Here is a 27,050-nt window from a genome sequence, read left to right as displayed (position 1 = left end):
CTGTCTGGATATGCAGAAGAAGAAGCCATTTTGCTTTGGGCAGCTGGGAAGGGGTTCCCAAAGGAAGTCACCCTTGAATTGGGTCTCACAATGAATGGTTTTGGAAGGAATTCAAAGCAGAAGGAGCTAACTGAAAAATATATTTAGTTTTTTTTTTTAACGTTTACTCTTTATTGATACAAATCAGCTTATGAATCTCAAACTGTCTAAATATATCTAAATCAGAATTTTGGATAAGCTATAACTTTAATAACTATAATCAAATGTGAAGCCAAGACAATCATTATGTTAGAAACTTGCTCAAATTCCATTCAGGAGTGTCTATTAACACTTCAGGAATATCACAGTTTTTCTTCTCATTAGTTTTCTGTGTGACCTAAGGGAATATATTATCCATCCTCTTTCTTTGGGAAAGGAGCTGAGTCATTACCTTTTACTATCCTATTTTACAGATTAAGAGTCTGAGTCCCAAGAAGCCAAAAAGCTATCCAAGGAAAAATAATGAGTCTCAGAATAGGGTTCTTTCTACTACTTCTCTAATGCATATCTACAGATCTTTTCTCCATCTTCCTCCATGTTCTCGTCCTCCTGAAGGTTTACCTGTGTGGTCAAATGGCTTCCTTGTCCTCTGGCCTTTGGTTGAGTGTGATCAACAGAGAGATCAGAAAGAGAGAGTGTGAAATCAAAGTAATTCATTCTCTAATCTCTCTCAGAAGGGTCTGCCTCTCTAACAAAGGCTGGTAACTCCTCTCACACAATAGGCAGTCTTTTAGATGATTGCTGTGAATGTTGTTCTTTTCAAATTTGGTTGGACACTAATGACATTTAGATATTTTATATTTGTTCTGCAAACTCACTCAGGCAAGTTAAATATAGCCATCTATTCTTAAGTTACATATTTCTCAGTTTTAAGTTGCTGGTTTACCACATCACCATTCTCTCCCAGGCTAAAGCAACTGCAGTTGTTTCTCTGCAATCTGTAACACTTTGTCATGCCTGGCCATGGGAGGGGCCAAGTTGTCATTTCTCATAATGATCATTTATGATCTTGTCAGTGAGGCAATCAGCTGAGGTGTTTGGGAAGCTTCCTGTTTACTTGGCTTTTAAATTGTTTGGTTTAACATTTAGCATCTGGGTGTTGGAAATATGTTGTCTGGCTTATAAAACAATGTTTTTATTCCTTGATTAGTTGCCGTGCTTCTACCAATAAAGACCGGTGAAGTTTCAAGATAGCAAAGGCATATTTTTAGTGACTAAATTTCCTGACACATAACTTCAAGTCAATTGAAGTTGAAGTTGTGGATTTCCAATTTAATTGTCCATCTATGAGGACACACGTGAGATTACGTGACTTTGTCAAGAAATACATTATCTGAATGAACATGACTATTTTGAAACATGAACCTATTTATAGGTTCAAGGTTAAAGTGCCTGAAAATTATGCCATAATGGTATATTATTACCACATAACATGGTAGAGTGTAATTTACGAGGACAAAGCTTTTGCATTGTAAATAAAGATGCTGATTAGGCTTGCAAGGTACAGTATTCATGAAATTATGATAAAAATGTTTAATAGGGAGATGAGAAAGTGTAATTTAGTGGATTTCACTTCTCTTTTCCACATTGAACTGTAACCAGTGAAACGTCTAAAGTCAGCTCAATTCTTAGTGGAACCTATTGTACCCTATGAAAGTAACATGCATAATTATAGACTGAGTTTAATGTTGCTTTTTTCCCTTTTCTGTGTGTCAGCAGAAGTAAAGAAGTAAACTACTAAGTTCAATCAGTATTAAAATTTATAAAAATTCCTGTATACCAAATGACTTTTGGTAACAACATAGAAAAACTTTCATTGTCATAAGAATAACTACTCCTTATCCATAAAAAATAACTATTTTTATTTATGTTTAACTAACATAATTTATTTTTCATTCTTAGTGATTTAGCAATGCTTACTGAATGTCTATTTTGTTCACATAAAATATACTGAATAGAAAAGGGGTGCAAAGAGATTACTACTGTTCCTAACTTGAAGGAGCATAGATTTAATAATAAGGACAGCACGTACACATCTACTAATATCAAAGAGTTTCTCCTGTCTCTTTAACCAAGGCAAATTTTATATATAAAATTTAATTCAGATCTTAGTTGCTTTGGGTCTGAAATAGCCTCAAATCATTGAGTAAATCTGTGACCTTGGGCTGATTACATAAGCTTGTTAAGCTTCAATCCTCATCAATAAAAGGTGGATTGGAATAGTATCTACCATATAGGGTAGAGTGAGATTAAATTTGGTATGATACATACCATACATACGCATCCCTGTACGTTGTAAGCGTTCATGAAGTGTTAGCTCTTATTGTTTACTAAAACAATGGTAAAAGGATGATTGAATGAATGAATGAGTGACGAAAACCCTTGTGGGTTCTGGTAGAAAGGGAAATAGAGAGTCCTTAGTTTGTAAATACTCCCCTAATATTTGTATTCTTCACCTTTCTTGCTCAAAATATCAAAAGTATTATCCTTTGTCTGGAAGAATGCAGTTGATCTTAACTGGTGTCCCTGAAACTCTTTTTGTTCTTACCTGATCTAATCTCTACACCAGAGGCAAAATAATCTTTCCGAACAAATAATGACCTTAAAGTGCTTAAAAATTTTTTTTAAATTTACCGTTACTTTCAGAACAGAACTCAGACTCACAACCTTGGCCTATAGGAAGGAAGGTCCTACATATTTGCCCTTCTGGCCTTTCTCACCAGGCTCATCATGGGATCCTCTCCCCAGATGTCTGAGTGTTAATAATGCTCACTTAACCTTTGCTCCTTTTCCCAGCATTTCATGTTCCCCCTTCCTCTTGCCTTTTGCACCATGTATTCCCTCTGCCAAAAGCTTTTCCTTCTCTTTCCCGTCCTACCCCCTATTCATCCTTCCTTTTCTCAGGAAAATCTTCCCAGAAAGCACAGTATAGAAGTTATCATTTTCTTAACCAGCAATCTTTATTATGTTGATTCAAAAGAATAGTTACTGAAATTTAAAGCAGATATAAATCTTAAAGCCTGGCCCTTCAAAAAGGAAAAAGTAAAACTGTCTTAATCAGCTCCAGCTGCTCTAACGAAATACCATAGACTGGATGGTTTAAACAATAGACATTTATTTCTCAGGGTTCCAGGCTGAGAAATCTGAGATCAGCATGCCAGCATGTTTGAGCTCAAGTGACAGACCTCTTTCTGGCTTGCAGCAGCTCCTTTCTAGCTGTGTATCCTCACATGAAGGAGAACAAGAGAGATCTTTTCCTCTTCGTATAAGGACACTAATCCCATCACAGAGACCTCACCTTCATGACCTCATCTAAACTTAATTACCTCCCAAATGTTCCACCTACAAGTATCACATGGTGGGTTAAGATTTCAACATATGAATTTTGGGGAGACACAAACATTCAGTCCATAACATTGTTACAGGTGATCTTTTATACTCATGAAATATTGACTAGGGAATAACATGTTATTTCCAAAGAAATACAAATGAGGAATATTAAATTAAACTCGTACACTTACTAAATATCAGCCATCTTTTCAGATTTACAATAGGGCAAAAAAGTGCATTTTAGCTTTAGTTTTCCCCATGCTCCAGTGTGTGTGTGTGTGTTTGGAAGGGTGGAGGTTAGGTGAAAACCACTATTATACAGCAACGTGACCTGCACTTAGATTAGTAAAATTGTTCTAAGCACAGGAGAACATATGGAAGATTTATCTTGTCCCTCTGTAATATAAGATGTTCTAATGTATGACAGGTCAAGAAAGACATCTTTTTCCCCTCTTTAAAGAGGTTGAAGATTGGAGATAGTTACTTTTTTTTAAGTTAAAATTTTAAAATTGATTTTACTTATATCTCGAAACTTTGGAGTGCTCATGTGCCTGTCAATTTGTAAAGAAAAAAAATATATATATTCTTTAATCCAAAATGATAAGTAATTAGATCTGTGTGGTAAGATTATTATTTATTTTCTTTTGTACTTTTCTCTGTTTTATAATTCTTGTTTTTTAAAGTGAGCTCCCAAACAGCAGCATCAACAACACCTGGAAGTTTGTTAGAAATGAAGAATCTGAGGTTCCACTCCTAACCTAGTAAATCAGAATATGAATTTTAACAAATCTCAAAGTGAATTGCATGTACATTAAAACTTGAGAAATATTGCTCTATAGAACAGAAATTACTTATACATTCAGAATAAAAATGAAGTAATTGTTTTTATAAGAGAGTAATTACCAGTTAATTCAGAATGAATGAGGAAAAATTTGGGAAATCAGGAAGATGACATTGCTAATTACCTTATAATAATTTAGAATTTGATATAGGATGGAGTAAAGAGGGGGGACTATTTTTTTTTTTTAAACTACCACATTCCCAAGACTATCTGTTTTCTCCAAACCACATCAATTTTAGTAGTCAGTAAATGATTTAATCCTAGAATGTATTAATTCCTAAGAAGGCAACATGTGGCACCAGGAAGGGTATTTTCCAAATATTTGTTTCTTCGTGACCATTCCCATGCAGTCATCATTCCTGTGAAAATTCCTTTTTTATTTATTTTTTCTGATTACAGGGAAGAGTAATCTAGCTAGGTCTCTGCTTGGCATATTTAATATTCCAAGGCAAATAATCAAATTGATTTATTTCTATAAAAATATTACTATTGAGGTTTCTAAATTTGATTTTTATACAAAAATAATTATTTTATAACAGATCTGGAGGCAAAAACCACAAAAGTTAATATCAAACTTATCTCTGACAGCTAAATTAAATAAATACAAACATATGTATATATACATATGTATATATGGCAATATAAGATGTTCAAAACATTTCTGTATGTATCCTTATAACAGCCCTGTGAAGTTGTTGAAGCAGGTTTTAATCAGCCCCATCTTAAAGATGAGCAAACTAAAATAAAAAAAAAAAGTGAAACATCTTCCCCAAATCTGCTCTGCTCAAGAATGACCATGCTGCCATTTGAATGTAGGCCTTCTGAGCCCGTCCCATTATACCACAATGGTTTCTAAAATGGAGATAACTGAGTAAATTCTATAGTTCTGAATTGGTTGTTGATTATCAAGCCCTCCTGATTAGGATGTTGATAAGGCAAAAAGCCCATTTCTTTATTCTAAGTATGCCACCATGTCTCTATTCATGTAATTTGTCCACAATAGGGAGGCAAAGCTTTCTTCTAAATGAAACCAAACAAAATACAATAAACTACATCAATGCCTTTAAAGCTGTTTGTTGAAGTTTTTGCTGCCTTAGAGGCAAATTCTTGTAGATTTCTTCGCTTCTCTAAGGCTTAAGGTCCTTTTTTTCCTCTCTTCTTTTGTATGTTTACTGTTCTATTCCTAAAATTATGTCTCATCTCTTTGCTACAAGAGAAAACTCATATTGGTTTCTCTTTTCTAGAAATCTGAGCATTTCATTCAACTAACAAGGGTATGCTCACATTTAAACCATCCCTCTGTTCATTCACTAATTTGCTAAAGAGTTCAGAGGAACTATTTGGATAGGTCACCTATGGATTGGATTTAGAAGGAAAAGCAAAGTAAAATGACTAGACAATAAAAACGTCTATTTTCTGATGTATCCTGTCCTTCCAAATGTAGTTGCAGTCCCATATATTTACTTAATGTTACTTCTGAAAATATTTTAAAGAAATTTTTGGCCTTTATTTAAAAAAATTATTTAGATCTGATTGACATGCACTAAAATGTAAATATTTAAAGTTTAAAGGTCTTCACACACACACACACATGCACACACACACAAACACCCATATTATCTGTGAGTCCACCATCACATCAAGATAATGAGCATATCAATGACCCCAACACATTTCTTCATTTCCCTTTTTAATCCTTCTTTTTCCACCCTACCGCTTCCCACTCTGTCCACAGGAAACACTGGGGTTTTTTTTCACTGCAGATTAGTTTGCATTTTGTAGAAGTTTATATGAATGGTATCATATACCTTGTACTCCCTTTTGTCTGGCTTCCTTCACTCAGCATAATTATTTTGAAATTTATCCACAGTGTTACATACATCAATAATTCATCCTTTCTTTTTTTTTTTTTCCTCAGTAGTATTACATTGAATGTGTTAAGGAAAAAATATCCATGACTCCTATTAAAACAATAAAGCGGACTTTATTCAGGACTATCAGGATAGGTATAGAGACAACTGCAATGGAGTTTTGCAATAGAGGAGAGGGATTGAGGTCAACTCTAAATACAAGGAAAAGTAGAAATTTATAGCCAGGGAGTGAATGGGCTGTGAGTGGATGGACAATTACTAAGAGGAAGTATCAGAGGTAAGGGAGGATTTTAATCAGCCCCATCTTTAAGATGAGCAAACTAAAATTCAAAAAAAAAGTGAAACATCTTCCCCAAATGCACTAAACTGACCTAACAAGATTCTTGGTGAAGGCAGGCCTAGGTGATCTATCAGACTTTGTCTGATCCCCAGTCTGAATGCTTTTTATTTTTGTTTTCTTGCCTAATTATACTGGCTAGAAATTCTAGGACAATGTTGGGTAGAAGTAGTAAGAATGATTATTCCTGTCTCATTCCTAGTTTTATTTCTATTCATATTTTTAGTCTGAGTTTCTATCAGGAATGCATATTAGATCCAACCAATAAATTCTCTGCATTTACTGAGATCTTCATATGAGTTTTCTTATTTTGTGTGTTATACTGATAGGATTTAAAAATGTTAAATAACTCTGTATTCCTTGGATAAAACTCACTTCATCATTATGTGTTTTCCATTTTATTGATATCAAAGAGCCATCTTTTAGTTTCATTGATTTTCCTCTGATTTTTTCCTCTTTTCTATTTCCTTGCTTTCTCCTCGATTTTTATTTTGTTTTCCTTTATTTTGGATTTAACTTACATTTTCTCTTCTGCTTTCTTAAGGTGGAAGCTGAGGTCACTGATTTGTGACTTTTCTTAGTTTTCATCTTTTTTTCCATAGTAGTTTAGTGGTAAAATTTTACATATTACCATTAAAATTCTTGAGCTTTCTTTTGGTAAACAGTTAAGCTACCTGGAAAGAGTTTGATCCTTTCAGGATTTGCTGTTAACGTTTGAGAGACTGAAGTAGAACAGAGTTTAGGGTTAATTATTCCCCGCTGCTGAGCCAAGACCCTTCCAAGTACTCTACTCAGAGTCCCATGAATTAGAAAGATTTTAAGTCTGGTTGGCGTTAGCAAGTGTGATTCTTGGACCCACGTAAATTTTGGAAACTCTTCTCTCTAATCCTTTTGCGTGACTCTTTCACCAGATTGCAGTAACTCTCTCACATACATAGGCATGTGCTTAAAACTCCAGAAGGACCCTGTGCAGATATCCAGAGTCCTCTCTCTGTTGCCTTCTCCTCTCCAACACTCTGCCTTGTGAGAGCTAACCATATTACCCTCCCATAACTCTCAGATATATCCACTCAGAGAGTTCCCTGGACTCTGTTGGGTTTCTTTGCACTGTGTTGCTACCTGGAATCTGTCTCAGGCTATAAACTGTGGAGGTTATGGGACTCAGGTGGTTTATTTCCTGTTACTCAGGAATCACTGTCCTTCCTTACCTGATATCCAATGTGTTGAAAAGCCTCCTTTTATTTATTTATATATATATATATATATATATATATATATATATATATATATATTTTTTTTTTTTTTTTTTTTTTTTTTTAGTTGTTTTATTGAGAAGGAAAATCTGTACCCTTTTACTTCATCTTGGTCTGAGTGAAACTTTTTGGTCTTTGCTTTTAAACTTTTATTGCCAATACATGTATATCTGGTTAACTTATTCATGTTGTAAGCTTCCTAAAGGAATAACCTGGATCAGTTGAACTATATATTCTGTATATAGTTCTGAGAGCTTAGTGAGTGTTTACTGTATATCTAAAGATTTCTTAATAATGATAAATAAAAGTTTAGTACTAATAGTCTCATATTGTTGTCATGATAATTTTGGTTTATAATGCTAAAAAGACACAACTGCTTAAACAAACTGAATGATTATTAAATAGAAATATACTGCAAAATATTAAGTAAACATTGCAAAAGCTAAGGATGGTTAAGACATTTAAAATGAACTATAAACACATTATGATAGTACATTTAGTGAAATGTATTTTTATCTGATTATTTCAATAATCAGAAATAATCTTAATCTCTCTTTTTTCTTTTGAGCAAAAATAGATGTGGATATCTTCGTTTAAAAAAATATGATATTTTGCTTTATTCCAGGTAATTGTCAAATCTGGGCCAGGGACTTTTCTCAGTTTGGCTGTGTATGACAATTATATCTTCTGGTCAGACTGGGGAAGAAGAGCTATCCTGCGTTCCAACAAGTACACGGGAGGAGATACAAAAATTCTTCGTTCTGATATTCCACATCAACCAATGGGTATCATAGCTGTTGCCAATGACACCAATAGCTGTAAGTTACAATATTTATTTGTAAGTTACAAATATATTTCTCAATTATATAATCTCTTGAAAAACGTATTTATGTTTTTAAGTAATAGTTGGATTTTGTTTTCTTACTGTTTCTGGGGCTAGTGTTCAGGCTTTGACTATCTAATATATTGAAATTATCTGAAAGTTTTATGGAAAATTTTGTAGTTCTTAATTTATCACCAGAGGAACAATTCATTTTTAATTATTTGCTTCTGGATTTCTATTTCATACTTACTCTTCATATTTTTGAACATTCAAATCATTTCCAAGAAAATAATACTTGTTGATAAACAAGCTTTGCATCTGGCCTTAAAATTTTTTTAATCACTGGAATACCTACAAAATTGCAGTCTGCAGTATGCATGTGGTTTCTAGAGCTACTAGTGCGTTTAATGACAAATATGTTAGAAAATGTAGAGATTTGTTACATATTTTTAATGTTCTTATCTTTTGGAATATTTAGATTTGTTTCAAAATCCCAAATCTTCCTTGTTCATGAGATATTTTTGAGAGATTGAGGCTGTCTAACAGTTTACTGTTAATCTATATTAACATAGACTAGGAATTCAATATAAAATGTCACCAGTAAAACCTGTTCATTGCAGGTGAACTTTCTCCATGTGCGTTACTGAATGGAGGTTGCCATGACCTGTGCCTTTTAACTCCTAACGGAAGAGTGAACTGTTCCTGCAGGGGGGATCGAATATTGCTGAATGACAACAGATGTGTGAGTAAGTAAAGAGGATTGAAATGTGATATAACTGCTCAAAATGGCACACATGAACCTTGAAATTGTTTGAGTATATTTATGAAGTTGTACTCTCTTCCAGTATTAGAGGCCTGGTTGTCTTGTCTCTCCATTCTAAAAAGAACTCAGTTTACCATGCTACCTATAGCACCATGTGATAGGTAATGATAACCCAAACAGTGAAAAATGTTATGTCCCCCTGATTCTGGGCTGGAAGGTGTTGGATTAGCTAGAGAAATACCTGCAAGCAATGATCATCTGAAAACTCGTGTTTATGACTTTGAGGATTCAGTCAATAGCGAAATTAATTATAGCTGAAATAAAGCAGTGTACAGGCAGTAGCTTAGTAGCTTTGTAGTAAACCCATTCACAGTCCATCAGACTATGTAAATGAGAAAGAATGGCTCACACAGCTTATTTGTAATCATTTCCAAACTGTTAATTAAAAATGTAACATTGCAGCCTCGCATGATGTTTATATCTCCCAAAGGCATTACAATCTTTAATTAGTACCATTACAGTAAATACTTATTAACAGCTAAGTTTCCAAAACTGTTTCCACTATAAATAAGGGTTCAAGTGTTCAAATACTGCCATGAAAAATTAGCCAGCAACATGAAAAGGGTTAATTTCTCTTTAATATTAAGACTATTCATGAGTAAGAAAGATGGGAGAAAAGCATCTTGGAAAATTGGAAATTGGTGAACTCACTCTTAGGATGTGTCAATTTTTGACATTTTTTTTTTCTCCTCATCTCATATATTTCATCTTAGAAAATCAATAAAGCTGGATATATCTACATTATAAAAATAAGTATCACAAGCTGTAAGTATTTTTCATCTTTAGTCTTCTTTTGGTCTTTATATACCAAGAGGATGTTCTCTTTTGCCTGTTCTTTATTTTAAATTTATTTATTTATTTGTTTATTTATGGCTGTGTTGGGTCTTCGTTTCTGTGCGAGGGCTTTCTCCAGTTGCGGCAAGTGGGGGCCACTCTTCATCGCAGTGCACGGGCCTCTCACTATCGCAGCCTCTCTTGTTGCGGAGCACAGGCTCCAGACGTGCAGGCTCAGCAATTGTGGCTCACGGGCCCAGCCGCTCCGCGGCATGTGGGATCCTCCGGGACCAGGGCACGAACCCGTGTCCCCCGCATTGGCAGGCGGACTCTCAACCACTGCGCCACCAGGGAAGTCCCTGTTCTTTATTTTAATATGAGCACTTTGTCATCGTTTTCTTTACTTTGAAAACTACTGCACATAATGCAAGAACATATACGTATTTTCTCACTTTGCAAATTGGTACCAAACCCAAAAGGGCATCTCTTAGCAAAAGAAGTAAAAGACTTTTATTTAAGAATATGCCGGGGGCTTCCCTGGTGGCGCAGTGGTTGAGAATCTGCCTGCCAATGCAGGGGACACGGGTTCGGGCCCTGGTCTGGGAAGATCCCACATGCCGCGGAGCGACTGGGCCCGTGAGCCACAATTACTGAGCCTGCGCGCCTGGAGCCTGTGCTCTGCAACAAGAGAGGCCGCAATAGTGAGAGGCCCGTGCACCGCGATGAAGAGTGGCCCCCGCTTGCCACAACTAGAGAAAGCCCTCGCATAGAAGCGAAGACCCAACACAGCCATAAATAAATAAATAAATAAATAAATAAATAAAAGAATATGCCGGGCTTCCCTGGTGGCGCAGTGGTTGAGAATCTGCCTGCTAATGCAGGGGACACGGGTTCGAGCCCTGGTCTGGGAGGATCCCACATGCCGCGGAGCAATTAGGCCCGTGAGCCACAAATACTGAGCCTGCGCGTCTGGAGCCTGTGCTCCGCAACAAGAGAGGCCGCGATAGTGAGAGGCCCGCGCACCATGATGAAGAGTGGCCCCCGCTTGCCGTAACTAGAGGAAGCCCTCGCACAGAAACGAAGACCCAACACAGCCAAAAAATAAATAAATAAATAAATAATAATTAAAGGTGCTAATAATTTAAAAAAAAAAAAAAGAATATGCCAAAGAAAACAAGGGAATGATGTAATTGGTCAGAAGATAGCATATTTCAATAATTCGGGCCACAAATTCCCACATTTCTTCATCACCTAACACTTCCCTGAATTGCTCACGCAATTGCTTAAACTCTCTTTCAGTTTGCCTTTGTGGTTTCCTCTGTAATGGTCTGGATCTGATGCTATCTGTAAGCCTGGAGTTTTAGCCATGCATTAGAATCACTCATGTTTCTTTCACAGGTCACTACAGGCCAGTAGGAAACCAATGCCTTTACTCAGAACAGCAAGGCTTATTTGTATACAGAGGATGCCTGTCATTGCTGAAAAATAGATTAGATACATTTGTCCCTACTAAGCCACCTGCTTCTCACTATTGATGAGAGGGAATGACTCAGACAGAAAACTATAGTTTGAAACAAGCATAGTTGTATTCACGTACAACTGTAGAGTGATATTGGATTCCTCAGAGCTGACAAATCTTTACAGAAGTATCTTGTATCCACTGTGCATTCATACTGAAATCCTGTGGTCCAGCAGAGAGATTGAAAAGTAACTCTTGGCTTCTTCTTGTCAAATCCATCTTTAGGAAATGAGGATGTTTCTGGCATATCTGTGTCGACCTCTGAATTAGTTCACCCAGAGCAGTTTATGAATGTTAATGGCAGCATTACAGGGGTGAAGGACCATTTACTAACACCTACCTGAGGGCAAAGGAAGGAAAAACCATTTGTTGTCATAACTCTTGACAAAAAGATTAGGCAATTCCATTTTACACAACATTGCTAACCTTATTAAAACCCATAACAGAAATAAGAATAGCAAATATAATTAGATGAAGCAATTACCTTGTAAGAGAATTGAGGATAGCTGAACCACATTTTTTGTTTCTAGAAAGAGGCAGAAAATACTCAGTACTATTTCTTCAAATGAACATACCTAAGCAAGAATTGTGCCCATACAATGTTTGTTTTTTCATGATAAACCATATTTATCATGAATAATTTTCATTTTTTCCTTAAAGGCACAATGATTATAAAAGCAAAATACGATATTTGCCATCATAACAATTAGCTTTCACTGGAAATGAGAAATTAAACAGGATATGTTTAAAATAGACAAAATAAGTTAGGAATTCTAATGGACTCTCAGTAAATGGATGAATTTTGTTCAGTTCATGATCTAAGGTGATTGTGTGCAGTAATGTCAGCACTCTTCTTAAAGACAATAATTCTTTAAAGTTAATGATATTTTTAGATTCTTAATTCCTTGTTGCTTCCTCTAAAATGGCATTCTACCTTAGCTACTGACCAGTGAAGTTTAGACTGCACCAAGAAAAATAAAATTACCTTTAGAGAGGGATGCTATCATTTAAAGAGTTAAATTATAAATCTTTAATAGGTAGATAAGATAGATATTCTAGTAAAATGAGTTAAATTCTAGGATAATAAAGAAATAAAACACTGGAAACTTCAAACAGTATTTGTGGCTGTTTAATTGATTATTCCTGAAATAAATCCTAAAAACTGATTGTAAATGATAAAATTAAGCTGTGTTACCTGCATTAGTAGAAATAAATGAATTCTAATTACCTCCAACATAATTAATATGACTGACTTTCACTGTACAATTTTTCAACAAGCAATGGAATGAGTACATGCAAGCGAATAGCACGTAATACAACCAAAACATTGCATCCCAAAAGTTTGCTAGTAAATCTATTATTTAAGAATAAAAATAAGTCTGTTTTCCCCAAGAGAGGTCTAAGACAAGGGTAACATACTGGCACTCCAGGGATGAAACCTAACTGTAGAAAAGCTTTTTGTCTTCATGGCTGTTGCCCGGTACTCACAAGTTGGGCAAACCACATAAAAACTCAGGCTTTTAATGTCTTATAAAAATCCTGACATTTAGAAGTGGGACAATATGGCAGTGGTCCACTGGAGCCCATAAGCATCTGGTGCACATGCTTTCCAGTTTATCATTGTCCTCCACCAGCACTTCCTACAGATTCCCATGCATTTCAAGGAGTAGGTACTGATCATGGGTAGCAGGAAGAGAGGGTCTGCTCCCTGGTACTTCTCACCATGGATAGAGCAAGAGGCTAATGAAAGTAATTTCAGCAATTCCAGTACTTCTGATTGATAGAAACTGCTACAGAGATTTCTTCAGCAGGTAGTTGGGGAGGAAGACCAGTTGGAGGTGAGATTTGAGATGAATAAATTCAAGCATTCAAAGATAAGAACTCTATATACTGGAAAATTTCAATGTATTGAAGAATATATGAGATTTCAATAAGAAAATACAAAAACACTCTCAGTATGTACAGAGCTTATTTAACTGGCTCTTTTTAAAAATTTATTTTTAACATACACTGTTAAGCAAGATTCATAAATATAGTCCCCCAGATTTAAACCCCTCCTTCTCTCCACACATGTACAGTCACCAAATAATTAACAAAGTACACAAACAGGCATAAAAGAAAAATAAAGTCAGGCAATTCCCAAAAATTTGCAAAGGAAGGTTGAAGACAACACAATAAAAAGTGTCCCTCTTAATTTTTTTGTAAAGAAATGCCATAAACCACTGTCCTTTATTAATTTTATATTTAGATAAATTTTAGTTTATTTTTATAATTAAGATTAAGTGAAACAATTGTTATGACATCAAAAATGTTTGTTATTGTATAAAACGTTGGCTTTTTTCCTTTCAGCTAAAAATTCTTCCTGCAATATTTATTCAGAGTTTGAGTGTGGAAATGGAGAATGTATTGATTACCAGCTCACCTGTGACGGCGTTCCTCATTGTAAGGATAAATCAGATGAAAAACTGCTCTACTGTGGTGAGTTTCCAATGTATGATTTACTCATTTCAGAATGTAATTCTTTTTATAGTTTTTGGTGTGATTGTCTCCATTTGGTTTATGTGTATGATTTCCTTAATGCCTCTCATTAGCATGTAGATCTAAGGCAAATGATTTGGCTTTGTTCTTATTCAAATGGGGCACCATATTTCCTACCCAAAACACATGATATTCATTGAAGAATTTCCTCATGGTTTTCCATGCATGAAGTATAAATTTAAATACAGCAGGAGCCTGTCGTTTGAGCTGCTTCATTATTCATCATTAGCAAAATGTGTTAGGCTTACATTCCTAAAAATATGTCAGAAATATCAGTTATTGGGTAGATATTGCAGGTTTACTCTGCAGCAAAAGTCCACCATCAGTCAATAGCATGTTGTTGTGTTGATATCAAAGTCTTATTCATTCTATTTTTGCCTCCAGGATTGTCCCAGAGCTAGTGTCCTTAGGTACAAAGGCTGATTGCTTTAGCCATGGTCCCCATTAAGTATAGAATTCCACCATCTGTGCCTCTGTAGGTGACACCAAGTGGTAGTCAACCTTTCCTTCTCCCTTGGAAGTAGAGACTGGCTTTTGGACCCTAGTAAGCAACTGTTATTTGCCCTCACTGCAACAATATTTTTCCTGAAAGTCTGTGTCTATGCAATCATTAATAGTTATTATAGAATTGATCCAGATTATTTCTAAATTAGTCTGATTTATTTTTGTGCTGTAATACAATAGTACTGGTATTATATGCTCTGCAGAATTTAGGAATCTATATCTGGAATTGCTATATTTGGCTTCCATTTTTCTCCTTTGTTTTCTTATATTAGAGAAAGTTAAAACAAGAGGAGGATGGATTTTGGGAAATTTATGTCACTCTTTTACATTGCAGAATAAACACCCTTGGTTAAAATGACAGTCAAATGTAATTTGTCCATAATTTGTATGTAACTGAACTCTTAGGGAATTTACCTCAAATGACATGTTTGCTTGAATCACCAGCTGTATCCTGTACACCATGAAAATATTAAAGCATATAAAAATGTAATAATAATCAACTTACAAATTCACATTATTATTAATTGGCTTGAGAATATATTTCACATTATTTTTATCTTCTTAGAAGTCAGGTAATATTTGTGTGAGAAGGGGTTAGCAAACTTTTTCTGTAAAAGGTCAACTTGTATTATAGGTTTTGTGGGCCATATATACTCCTGTCACATATTCTATTTTTTTAACAATCCTTTAAAACTGTAAAAATCATTCTTAGCTTCAGAGCTATATAAAAACAGGCTGATAGGCTGCATTTGGCCTGCAGGCTATAGTTTGACAATCTCAGGTATAGATTCCAGAGTTTAGAATCGCACTTGAGGTTAAATCTTTGTTCCCAGATGTACTAGTGTGTGACTAGCGTGAACAAGGGTACTGACTTCTCTATGTTTTAGTTTCTCACTACCAAGCAAATCTAGATGGGGTGATGGTTGGGAGCATTAAATAAACAAATGTACATTTACATATGCTCAATATAGAGCCTGGCACAAAATTACTTTTCAGTAAATGACAGCTATTATTATTGTGAGTGGTACCTTCTGCCCCAAATCAGAAAATGTCAGGAGACTCTCATTAAGATAAATAGAATTCAGAGGCAATTATTATTCTGCTTAGAAAATTTGGATAGACATTTTAAGATGATTTCTAAGAGAAATTTATGGATAAGTAGGTGACTCTTGGATTCTCTGATTCAGGGATACATGTTTCGACCCTTTTTTCCTTGTTTTAAAATCCTTGTGGGGTACAAAGGAGAGAGGGGATAGGTGTTGGTGTGTCTTTATTACGTTGGAGGTAGAGATTCATTTCTTCAGACTTGAGTATGTGATACATGTTTATTTCTACGCTAGCTTACAGAAATGCCAGAAACAATAATGTGAGTATAGTTTGACGAGGTCTCCGAGTATGAATCACTGAGGTTAAAACAGTCAGAAAGGTTTTTTACTGCATGAACTACTTGATAACGCACAGATATTCTAACCCAGAACTTGGATGCCACACAGCACTTGTTTTATAGATCCACAATCCGGTTATTGTGAATGAGATCTCATCTGTGATCTTCTTTTTGTAAAAATAGTTCTATAAGCCCTCCAAGTATGTGTTTTTACTTTTCTGTGTAAGAAAACAGAAGCTGTCGAAGAGGTTTCAAGCCCTGCTACAATCGTCGTTGTGTTCCTCACAGCAAGTTATGTGATGGTGGAAACGACTGTGGAGACAACTCTGATGAATTAGACTGTAAAGGTAAACACATATTGTATCAGCCTCGGAATATTATCATGCCAAGTGTTTCCTAAACTCTTCCAAAGTGTGTTCCTGAGAGCACTATGGTTTCCCCCTTTTGATACATAACAACAATTAGCATCTATGGACCATACTTTGGTAAATGCTGTTGGAGGAGAGTTACTAGAGTCAACTGAAAAGTATGACTATATTTTCTGTTTCTATCTCTTTCTTTGCTCACTTCAAAATTCTTTCTCACCTTTTCAGTTCAACCACCCTATTTATGGGACATTTCTACCAGAATGTATAATACTGAATCTACTGCTCCAAAATGTTCCCCTTCATTCCTTAATTCTCTCTCCTACCCATGCTCTCATCATTTTCCTACTTATTGGACAGGAAACCTTGGTACTATCCTTGGTTCCTCCTTCCACCATGTTTTATCACCCACATGTCCAATCATCAACAAATCTTGCAATTCTTTGAGATATATTCCCCTTCAATCTACTTTGAGCCTGGATTAACAAAGTAGCCCTTTTATTGGTCTCCCTGTTTTTACTCTTTCCAGTAGATCTGAATCTTTAGTCATGCTAAAACAATTTAACATTTTACCATAGTAACTACTGTGACACATCAGCAACCAGACTACCTGGGATAGAACCCCAGCCCCACCACTAACTGCATGACTTTGGATAAGATACTTAACCAACCCATGGCTCAGTTTCCCAAACTGTAAGAAAAAAAGACAATAGTTAAAAAAGTATATCAGTATTAGAATAGAACTTGACATATAGTAAATGCTATGTAAACATTTACTTTTTTATCACTTCCCAGATAAAGCATCCCAATGTTTGCAGAATAAGTGACAAGTTTTTAGTCTGACATTTAAGGTCTCCTAAAACCTGGACCCAACAGATCTTTCCAAACCAATTTACCTTTAAAAATCTTTCCATCCATTGAAATACTTTATTGGAAAATTCATTAAAGACTGAGACAAAATATTTGTAAGTTCTGTGTGTGCCCTCAAGTAGTTCAAACTCTAAGTGAAAGATAGTCATTTAAACAGGTGAAGATGAATATAAGGTGCTATGATTGCACTATTAAGAACACAGTTTTATTTTGTTTTTTTGGGCTTGGAAGTATCCTGAAAGGTTTCATAGACTAGATTAAATTTAAGCTGAGTCTTAAAGTATAAATAAGGTAGAATGATCAAAATAGAAGAGAATTTCAAGTAGAAGGACCAATAATGAAAACTGCAAGTAATTTGATATGGTTAGAGCCAGATTGCATATTGGGGAGTGGTGAAAAAAATGAGGCAAGTTAGAAGAAAGAACCAGGAAATGAAGATTATTTTTTGGTGCCATGTTAAAGAACATGACCTTTATCTTGCAGTCAACAGAAAGTTTAAAAAAAGGGGAAAAAAAACCCTATGATTTTTAGAATGAAAACTCTAATACTGAGATCAGAAGGACAAAACAGTAGCCTATTACAGCAGCCAAAGCTAAGAATAAAGAGGAGAGAGACAGATATAACAGCATTTTAAAAGGTAGCATAACAAGTCTTTTGTGGTAATAAACATGGAGGAAGCATGGGAATAGAGGAGATACGTGTGTGTGTGTGTGTGTGTGTGTGTGTGTGTGTTTTGTATGCTTTTAAAATATTATTTGTTTTCATTAATTTTTAAATTTATTTTTGTGTGCCTTTTGTTTGTGTGAGATGGGGATAAGATAATAAGAATAGTCCACATTCTGAGGTTGGAGCACCTGTAGACATTCAGATGGAACTGTTTGAAAGGTATATAGGTAAATATAGATCTGGAGCTCAGGTAATAGGTTTAGACCAGAAGTATTGATTTTGGACTTCTTAAACAGAGAGAGCTCAAAGGATGTATGGTGTAATAGTTGTTTTAAGGGAGTGCATCAGAATGACCTGTTCAAAATGAAAGATACTAATATAAAAAGGAAAAGTACACCACAGGATTAATAAAAAGAGCTTCACAAGAAATTATTTTTTCAAGAAAGGAGGGAAAGTTCACGTTACAGAGAAGGCAAGAGGGCATGCATAGACTGGAGTGTCCACTGTAATTGGCAAATAGAAGATAATCTCTTGCTTGCCTTCAAGAGAGTCAGTTCAGTGCAATGGCAAGGAAAAGCCAGATCACATTGGATTGAAACAGAATATGAATGGTGAAAGAGTAAAGACAGTGAATACAGATTATTCTTTAAAAAGGTTAATGGTAAAGAAAAGATGTGTGAAGTACAGTTGTAACGAGAAGGCTATAAAAAGTTGAGGAAGAGGGCAGAATGTGTACAAATTATTTTGTAGCTGATAAAGGACTGAGAAGTTACTCTGCTGTCTTAGACTATATATGACCTTGGCTTGAGTAGCTTACTATCTAAGTTGACACTGTAGTTTAGGAAGAGCCAAGTACATTTGAAAATTAAGTCAACTATTGTTTCATATTATTTATAAAATATTAAAAATGATAAAATGTAGTAAGATACGGGAGTAAGTAGAGGGAAATGGATAAGCATTTGGAAGAAGGGAGGAAAGGAAACTAGAAGTAGACCAGAAAATGGGTATGTTCTATTAGTTATTTGTAAGCAGGAAAGGAGAATATAATGAAAACTTTAAGCTAGGATAAAAATAAAAATATCAAGCTAGAATGTGAAGAAACTGAATAATAAATACAGAAAGTAGATTTTAAAACAAAATTCATAAAAAGAGCTACGGAAATGTAATCAGTTACTGTGGGTTTTCTTGGAAAACGGTTTTTTTGAAAAGCAGTAAATAAATTAGTGTGTTTGGGTTTATGAAATATAGTACATGGTATGTGTTTATTAAACTCTTATGTGGCTGGTTGAAGCTGTCAGTCTTCCAAAAGTGTAGATAGGTTTCATTCTGCCTACTGATATCAGTATCAGCTGCTGAATAACAATAAAATAACTCAAAATGTTATTTCCCCTTTTTTTAATCTAAACTCTCGATTTCTGTGTTATAACCATCTCAGCCATATAGTTGGGGACAGAACTACTCTGAGAATCAAGTTTCTGTCAAAACTTTTCTTTTGTGATAATAGTAAAGAGATCATGACAATTGGATATCTTATGAAACAACAACAAAATCTTATGCCTTGAATTTCTTCCTATCTAATGCAGTACATTTGAAACTGCAAATGCTCAAGCACACGCTATATTACATACTAAAAATTAATAAATTTGAGTAAACGGACTAGCTTCCTTAGGATAAACCAATGGGTAGCTTTTTAGGTGAAAGGTTACTTATTACACTTGCATCTTTTAGATTTGATTTTTCTCTCATATTAAGGTTGTTCACATGGTATCCTTGTAGGGCACATTTCATGCTATAGAGGAAAGACTTACGTGGGTCCTTTTTCCATAAGCCAGTTTCTTATAAAGCATTAATTCAGATGTGCGTCCGTCAAACACATGGACACTTACAGCACTTAAAAGATAATGAAGGAAAAGGAACATGAACAGGCTCAGGAAGAATGAAAAATGAATGATTTCTCCAAGCCTTTTCTTCCAGTCACTCCTTCTTTGTTTCTATAGTTAGTGCAACATAGGGATGCAGTGCTTTGTTGTATGTATATATGCACACACACACAAACCACGTGTTACTGTTGAATGTAAATAAAGTAAAATATAACACAATTTAAACAGTACACTAAAAATGTCAATAAATACAGAGAGGTTTTGATAGGCTGTGGAGAGAGGCTATGGTGGAATCATCCGTAAATTATTTGAGGTACTATTACAGTTTTGTTTGTTTAATTTAGATGTTAATAGTAATTAACATTACTCTTTTTTAATGCCACAAGTCCAAGAATCTATTTACGGAGTGGAAATGGATATTGCAAGGAGTTATTTTTGGTTTCTTATCCTTTGGAAGCAAAGCAAAACCCCAAATACTCATCAATCTTTTATTACTGCCCCTTTGTAGCAATTCCTTTCATGACTGAGAGCTTTAGACATCAAGCTAGCTGGTGAGGATCTAAGGAGTTGTTCAGAAAGTTTGTCATTCTGTATTCCTCTTCTGGTTGTGTCAGAGTTTGAGTGAATAGATTTGTAGAGAGTGCATAATATCCCTCCTTCGCTCCCTGTTGAGATGAATATACTCCCTTTGAGAAGCACATGAACTTCCTTGGGCCATCTGAACACCTTTAGGTGTACTGGAGAGCTAAGTACTTCTGAGGTGACCTAGAGGAGAGGAAACTGGTGAGTTTTTCTTTCTTTTTTTCCCAAATTCATAGCAAAACTTTGAAGATTCCACAAACAACAAGCTAAAGGAAAAGGATAAGCGTGCCTGCAGAGGAAATCATCATTCCTTCCGGGTTCGCATATCCTTAGAGCCTAAGCAGTGAATTCAATAAAAGATGTGGTTTGAAAGTAAACAGAAGAGATATGACAGCACATTTCATGTATTTTTTCCTTGTCACCTTCCCTTTGCTACAGGCTGGGTAGGAGAGTTGGAAAAGAAAACGTTGAGTTAGGTTATTTACAAGGAACATCCTAAGAACTAGGGAAAGACTAATCGATTTTATATCTTTCCTACCTGATTAAATATTTTAACTGATATGGAGAAAATAAGGTGGATTAAATAGGAAAATTAAGAAAGTATATGAGGGAAAGAATGGTTTTACTTTCTCTCTTGCTGCTACTTTTGAGCTACCATCCCTGTCAGATCTTCCTTTGTCGTATCTCGTTGCTATTCCTGGTGTGGCTGTGGTATATTTCCACTCACATTTTGTAGGTGTACTTTTTCCTTTGTACTATCTGGAGGGAAGAGTCTAGTATTTCCCACTCAGGTTACCTTTATTTGGACTACGTAATTTTCTGTTCTCTTTTTTCCAGGACTTTTAGCCTGAAGAAAAGTTGTCAGAAAGCTTTCATATTCACTTGGCAAATTAGAGATCCCATCAACTTTCTCCCTCAAGACCCACCCTAAGGGTGAAACACATTTCAATACTTGACTGACCAAAACAACATGAGAAAGGAACATGGTTGAGGGACTACAGAGGTAGAGGTTTTGGCAGAAGAAGCATTTGCTTACTTATGAAGTGACATTGTCACTGTTCCCATGGGTTTCTCCTGTTCCAGGACTCTCTTTCCTTGTCTACAAATGCTGGAGACATTAATCCCCACAACCACCTTGCTCCTGCTGCTTATGGAATTGTGCAACCACTTAATATGTCCAATTCCATTGCCACTTATCACCCTATTTAACCCTCTAGTGGTTCCCAAACTCTGTATCAAGTCATGGAATCTATAGAGATAGGATTAGGAGTACAGGGACAATCGGTTCCTATTTGCACATCTCACCCACTCTAATAGGCTGCCCTTGCCCTCCTCACCAAGATTCAGTAGCCTTATTTTTGTTCTCCTGACCCCCTACCTCATTTTTCCCCTTGCCTTTTTCTTAAATACTATTTCCTAACCACTCTTCTCAACTTTAAAGTTACAGTTTCTTTTCGTCTGGTTAGAGTTCCTCTGTTTCTTTTTTTATTCCTAGAATTCCATCCAAGACTGTTTTCTACTTGCTCCACATTTCCACTCTTCTTTTTTTTTTTTTATAAATTTATTTTATTTATTTATTTTTGGGTGTGTTGGGTCTTCGTTTCTGTGCGAGGGCTTTCTCCAGTTGCGGCGAGTGGGGGCCACTCTTCATCGCGGTGCGCGGGCCTCTCACTATCCCAGCCTCTCTTGTTGCAGAGCACAGGCTCCAGACGTGCAGGCTCAGTAGTTGTGGCTCACGGGCCCAGTCGCTCCGCGGCATGTGGGATCTTCCCAGACCAGGGCTCGAACCCGTGTCCCCTGCATTGGCAGGCAGACTCTCAACTACTGCGCCACCAGGGAAGCCCCTCCACTCTTCTTATAAGCCATTCTTTACACTTACTTCCACCTGAGCCCCCAACACCATTTTTGAAACTCCATTACTGTGAAATCCCTGAACCTCCAGTCCTCTTAACAGTCTGACATGCCATCTCCATGTTCATGGAGTCATAATTTGCCTCTTCACTTTATCTGCCACCAATACCCACCCAGATGGACTCCCTGCCATGTACACAGAAGATTCTCTATGGAAGTTTGGAGGGAGATGGAGATGGTGGAATGGGTTGTGATTGCCCCCATTGCTTCAGAATTAAGATTTCTGGTATCCCAAACTCTAACTGCAAGTATTAGATAACGCACGTCAAGTAGCTTAGAGATAAATCTTTGTAGACTTGTTTAGGAATATTACCACTATCTAGAATATTGTTTCACAGAGAAATGAATTCTGTCTTCTAAATAACGGGATTATAAGGAATCTTTTGGAACACAACCTCTTAAAAGGAGACTGCTGATAGCAAAGTCAGAAACAAAATGTATATGCTTGTCATGATAATCTTCTATGTTATATATTCCATTTATTGTTTCCACTGAAAAATATTGAATGTGAAATGTAATAGAAAAGAATATGGAAGAGATTTTGCTTTATTTAGGCATAAAAGAAAAATATCTATTTTTTTCCTGTTTGGAGCAGTGTATTTATCTCTACTTATAATGGCATTATCTGTTTCAAATGATGTTATTTTTAATGAAGAAAACAGTGAAGCAATTATAATTGCAAATTGTAAATAAAACATTTATTCTAATCATCATTTAAACACAAATAAGGATACAATTGCAAGATACAATTAAATGTAATAATAGCAGTGCATTATGAAATACAAATGACATACACACCCTTGAATAAAATTTGCATATTTTAAGATAGCATTTTAACCATTTACAATTGATATAATTTATATTTGTAATTAAATAGGCTCTTTAAAATATCAACCCTAGTAAAAGTGGCATAATCAAAAAGCCCTTCAGGTTGTACATTAACATAATCAACCTGTGGAAATTTGAATTTGGAATAAAAATCTCACCTAAGTTAATCTAACACACAAAACAAGCCATGCACCTGTTCACAACATATTGCTGAAATCCATTATATGGTAATGAATGTGTAAGCAAAGTAAAAAGGAATATATGATGAAGAATAAGCTATTCTGTACAAAGAATATGTAATGATGGTAGCATATCAAAACTGATTTTCATCTAAGCATAGTAGGGATTTCGAAAGCCATACTTTCCAACAACAGAGGCAAGTCATACCACATTTATATGTTTCTTGGCATGAGGAATCCGTATTTCCTATACCAAATGTTAGTAATATGGCCATGTGAAAGAGGATAACTTAGCATGATGACTTTCTAGCAGTGCTGAACTATTCCCTCTTTGAGTAAATAAAGGAAATACTCAGTGGTTTCTCTCTCTCAATCTCTGACTCTGTCTGTGTGTCTGTCTTTTTATCATAGCAGGGAATGTTTCACTTCTTCTTAGCAAACAGAGCGGGATTTCTGTGTATGCACTCAATCAGGCATTTGCTTAGTGTCATACCTTGTATTTTGAAGTTGGAAGGAGAGAGAAGTTTCAGCAACATTTAATTTTTTTGTTGTTGTTGGTTTAGTGCTGATATGGTATGATAGGGAAAACAAGGCATGGTCCCTGCTTACAATTTAATGGGGGGAGAGATACATAAACAGGCCATTGCAATGCAGTATTATAAGCACTACAATGTAGGGAAGAACAGCGTGACAGGGGAAGATGTATGAGGCATCTAACCCAAGCTTGTTTTTGGGGGTTATGGGTCAAGTTTGACTGCCCAGAGTTAAAAAGGCAAAACCAAACAAAATTGTAAGAATTAAAGTACTCAAAATGTTAAGCAAAGAGTCATTTTCTATCTTGTCTATCCATTTGTTTATTTACCTGTTTTTCTAGTTTCAACCTGTGCCACTGTTGAGTTCCGCTGTGCAGATGGGACGTGCATTCCAAGATCAGCACAATGCAACCAGAACCTAGATTGTGCAGATGCTTCAGATGAAAAGAACTGCAGTAAGATATTCCATTACATTTTGTTTGTTCATGCCTGTGCACCTTTGGCATTACATTGAACAGTGTCTAACTCTTCACTGAACCTTGTCCAGAATTGATATGTAATTAACCCTTGTTGTGTAGGATAATTGCATATTTACTTCTTCAAATGAGGTTAACTTTTCTTGTTTCTATGACCTACATAGAAGGCTCATAATCTTTGCAGATGAGGTGTTTTTCATTTTTCTGTTTACCTCCTTATAGATAATACAGACTGTACATATTTCTATAAGCTTGGAGTGAAAACCACAGGATTCATAAGATGTAATTCTACCTCACTGTGTGTTCTGCCAACCTGGATATGCGATGGGTCTAACGACTGTGGAGACTATTCAGATGAATTAAAATGCCCAGGTAATTCTAGAAGACAAAAGAGTCTGTGCCTTGAAGATTTAGGGGCTGGTTGTATAGCATAAACTTATTAATTTTCATTCTTGATACTCTGGCTAAGATTAAAACAAATATTGTAGACTAAATTAAAAATAATCACCTGTGCTAGACATGCCACTTTATATATATTTTTTTAAACATCTTTATTGAAGTATAATTGCCTTACAATGGTGTGCTAGCTTCTGCTTTATAACAAAGTGAATCAGTTATACACATACAATATGTTCCCATATCTCTTCCCTCTTGCATCTCCCTCCCTCCCACCCTCCCCATCCCACCCCTCTAGGTGGTCACAAAGCACCGAGCTGATCTCCCTGTGCTATGTGGCTGCTTCCCACTAGCTATCTATCCCACATTTGGTAGTGTATATATGTCCATGACACTCTCTTACTCTGTCACATCTCACCCCACCCCCTCCCCATATCCTCAAGTCCATTCTCTAGTAGGTCTGTGTCTCTATTCCCGTCTTGCCACTAGGTTCTTCATGGCCTTTATTTTTTTTTTTTTTCCTTAGATTCCATATATATGTGTTAGCATACTGTATTTGTTTTTCTCTTTCTGACTTACTTCACTCTGTATGACAGACTCTAACTCCATCCACCTCGTTACAAATACCTCCATTTCATTTCTTTTTATGGCTGAGTAATATTCCATTGTATATATGTGCCACATCTTCTTTATCCATTCATCTGTTGATGGACATTTAGGTTGCTTCCATGTCCTGGCTATTGTAAATAGAGCTGCAATGAACATTTTGGTACATGAGTCTTTTTGAACTATGGTTTTCTCAGGGTATATGCCCAGTAGTGGGATTGCTGGGTCGTATGGTAGTTCTATTTGTAGTTTTTTAAGGAACCTCCATACTGTTCTCCATAGTGGCTGTATCAATTTACATTCCCACCAACAGTGCAAGAGTGTTCCCTTTCCTCCACACCCTCTCCAGCATTTATTGTTTCTAGATTTTTTGATGATGGCCATTCTGACCGGTGTGAGATGATATCTCATTGTAGTTTTGATTTGCATTTCTCTAATGATTAATGATGTTGAGCATTCTTTCATGTGTCTGTTGGCAATCTGTATATCTTCTTTGGAGAAACGTCTATTTAGGTCTTCTGCCCATTTTTGGATTGGGTTGTTCGTTTTTTTGTTATTGAGCTGCATGTGCTGCTTGTAAATCTTGGAGATTAATCCTTTGTCAGTTGCTTCATTTGCAAATATTTTCTCCCATTCTGAGGGTTGTCTTTTGGTCTTGTTTATGGTTTCCTTTGCTGTGCAAAAGCTTTTAAGTTTCATTAGGTCCCATTTGTTTATTTGTGTTCTTATTTCCATTTCTCTGGGAGCTGGGTCAAAAAGAATCTTGCTGTGATGTATGTCACAGAGTGTTCTGCCTATGTTTTCCTCTAAGAGTTTGATAGTGTCTGGCCTTACACTTAGGTCTTTAATCCATTTTGAGTTTATTTTTGTGCATGGTGTCAGGGAGTGTTCTAATTTCATACTTTTACATGTACCTGTCCAGTTTTCCCAGCACCACTTATTGAAGAGGCTGTCTTTTCTCCACTATATATGCTTGCCTCCTTTATCAAAGATAAGGTGACCATATGTGTGTGGGTTTATCTCTGGGCTTTCTATCCTGTTCCACTGATCTATATTTCTGTTTTTGTGCCAGTACCAAACTGTCTTGATTACTTTAGCTTTGTAATATAGTCTGAAGTCAGGGAGCCTGATTCCCCCCGCTCCTTTTTTCGTTCTCAAGATTGCTTTGGCTATTCGGGGTCTTTTGTGTTTCCATAAAAATTGTGAAATTTTTTGTTCTAGTTCTGTGAAAAATGCCAGTGGTAGTTTGATAGGGATTGCATTGAATCTGTAGATTGCTTTGGGTAGTACAGTCATTTTCACAATGTTGATTCTTCCAATCCAGGAACATGGTATATCTCTCCATCTATTTGTATCATCTTTAATTTCTTTCATCAGTGTCTTATAATTTTCTGCATACAGGTCTTTTTTCTCCTTAGGTAGGTTTATTCCCAGATATTTTATTCTTTTTGTTGCAATGGTAAACGGGAGTGTTTTCCTAATTTCACTTTCAGATTTTTCATCATTAGTGTATAGGAATGCAAGAGATTTCTGTGCATTAATTTTGTATCCTGCTACTTTACCAAATTCATTGATTAGCTCTAGGAGTTTTCTGGTAGCATCTTTAGGATTCTCTATGTATAGTATCATGTCATCTGCAAATAGTGACAGCTTTACTTCTTCTTTTACGATTTGGATTCCTTTTATTTCTTTGTCTTCTCTGATTGCCGTGGCTAAAACTTC

The 27,050-nt window shown here is 35.8% G+C and overlaps 1 protein-coding gene across 1 annotated transcript in view; it reads left to right on the top strand.

The window, feature by feature from the left end:
- LRP1B (LDL receptor related protein 1B) overlaps positions 1–27,050 on the top strand; it is a 1,532,882-nt gene that overhangs the window by 1,225,288 nt on the left and 280,544 nt on the right. Inside the window, exons 43-48 of the mRNA XM_059927092.1 lie at positions 8,297–8,489; positions 9,115–9,240; positions 13,960–14,088; positions 16,264–16,383; positions 24,192–24,305; positions 24,549–24,698. Coding sequence (XP_059783075.1) covers positions 8,297–8,489; positions 9,115–9,240; positions 13,960–14,088; positions 16,264–16,383; positions 24,192–24,305; positions 24,549–24,698 — 832 coding nt within the window. The remainder of the gene's footprint in view (positions 1–8,296; positions 8,490–9,114; positions 9,241–13,959; positions 14,089–16,263; positions 16,384–24,191; positions 24,306–24,548; positions 24,699–27,050) is intronic.

Source organism: Balaenoptera ricei, chromosome 7 (genome assembly GCF_028023285.1).
Source record: "Balaenoptera ricei isolate mBalRic1 chromosome 7, mBalRic1.hap2, whole genome shotgun sequence".
In the NCBI taxonomy this organism is placed as follows: Eukaryota; Metazoa; Chordata; class Mammalia; order Artiodactyla; family Balaenopteridae; genus Balaenoptera; species Balaenoptera ricei.
This window is presented reverse-complemented; position numbering and strand designations above follow the sequence as displayed.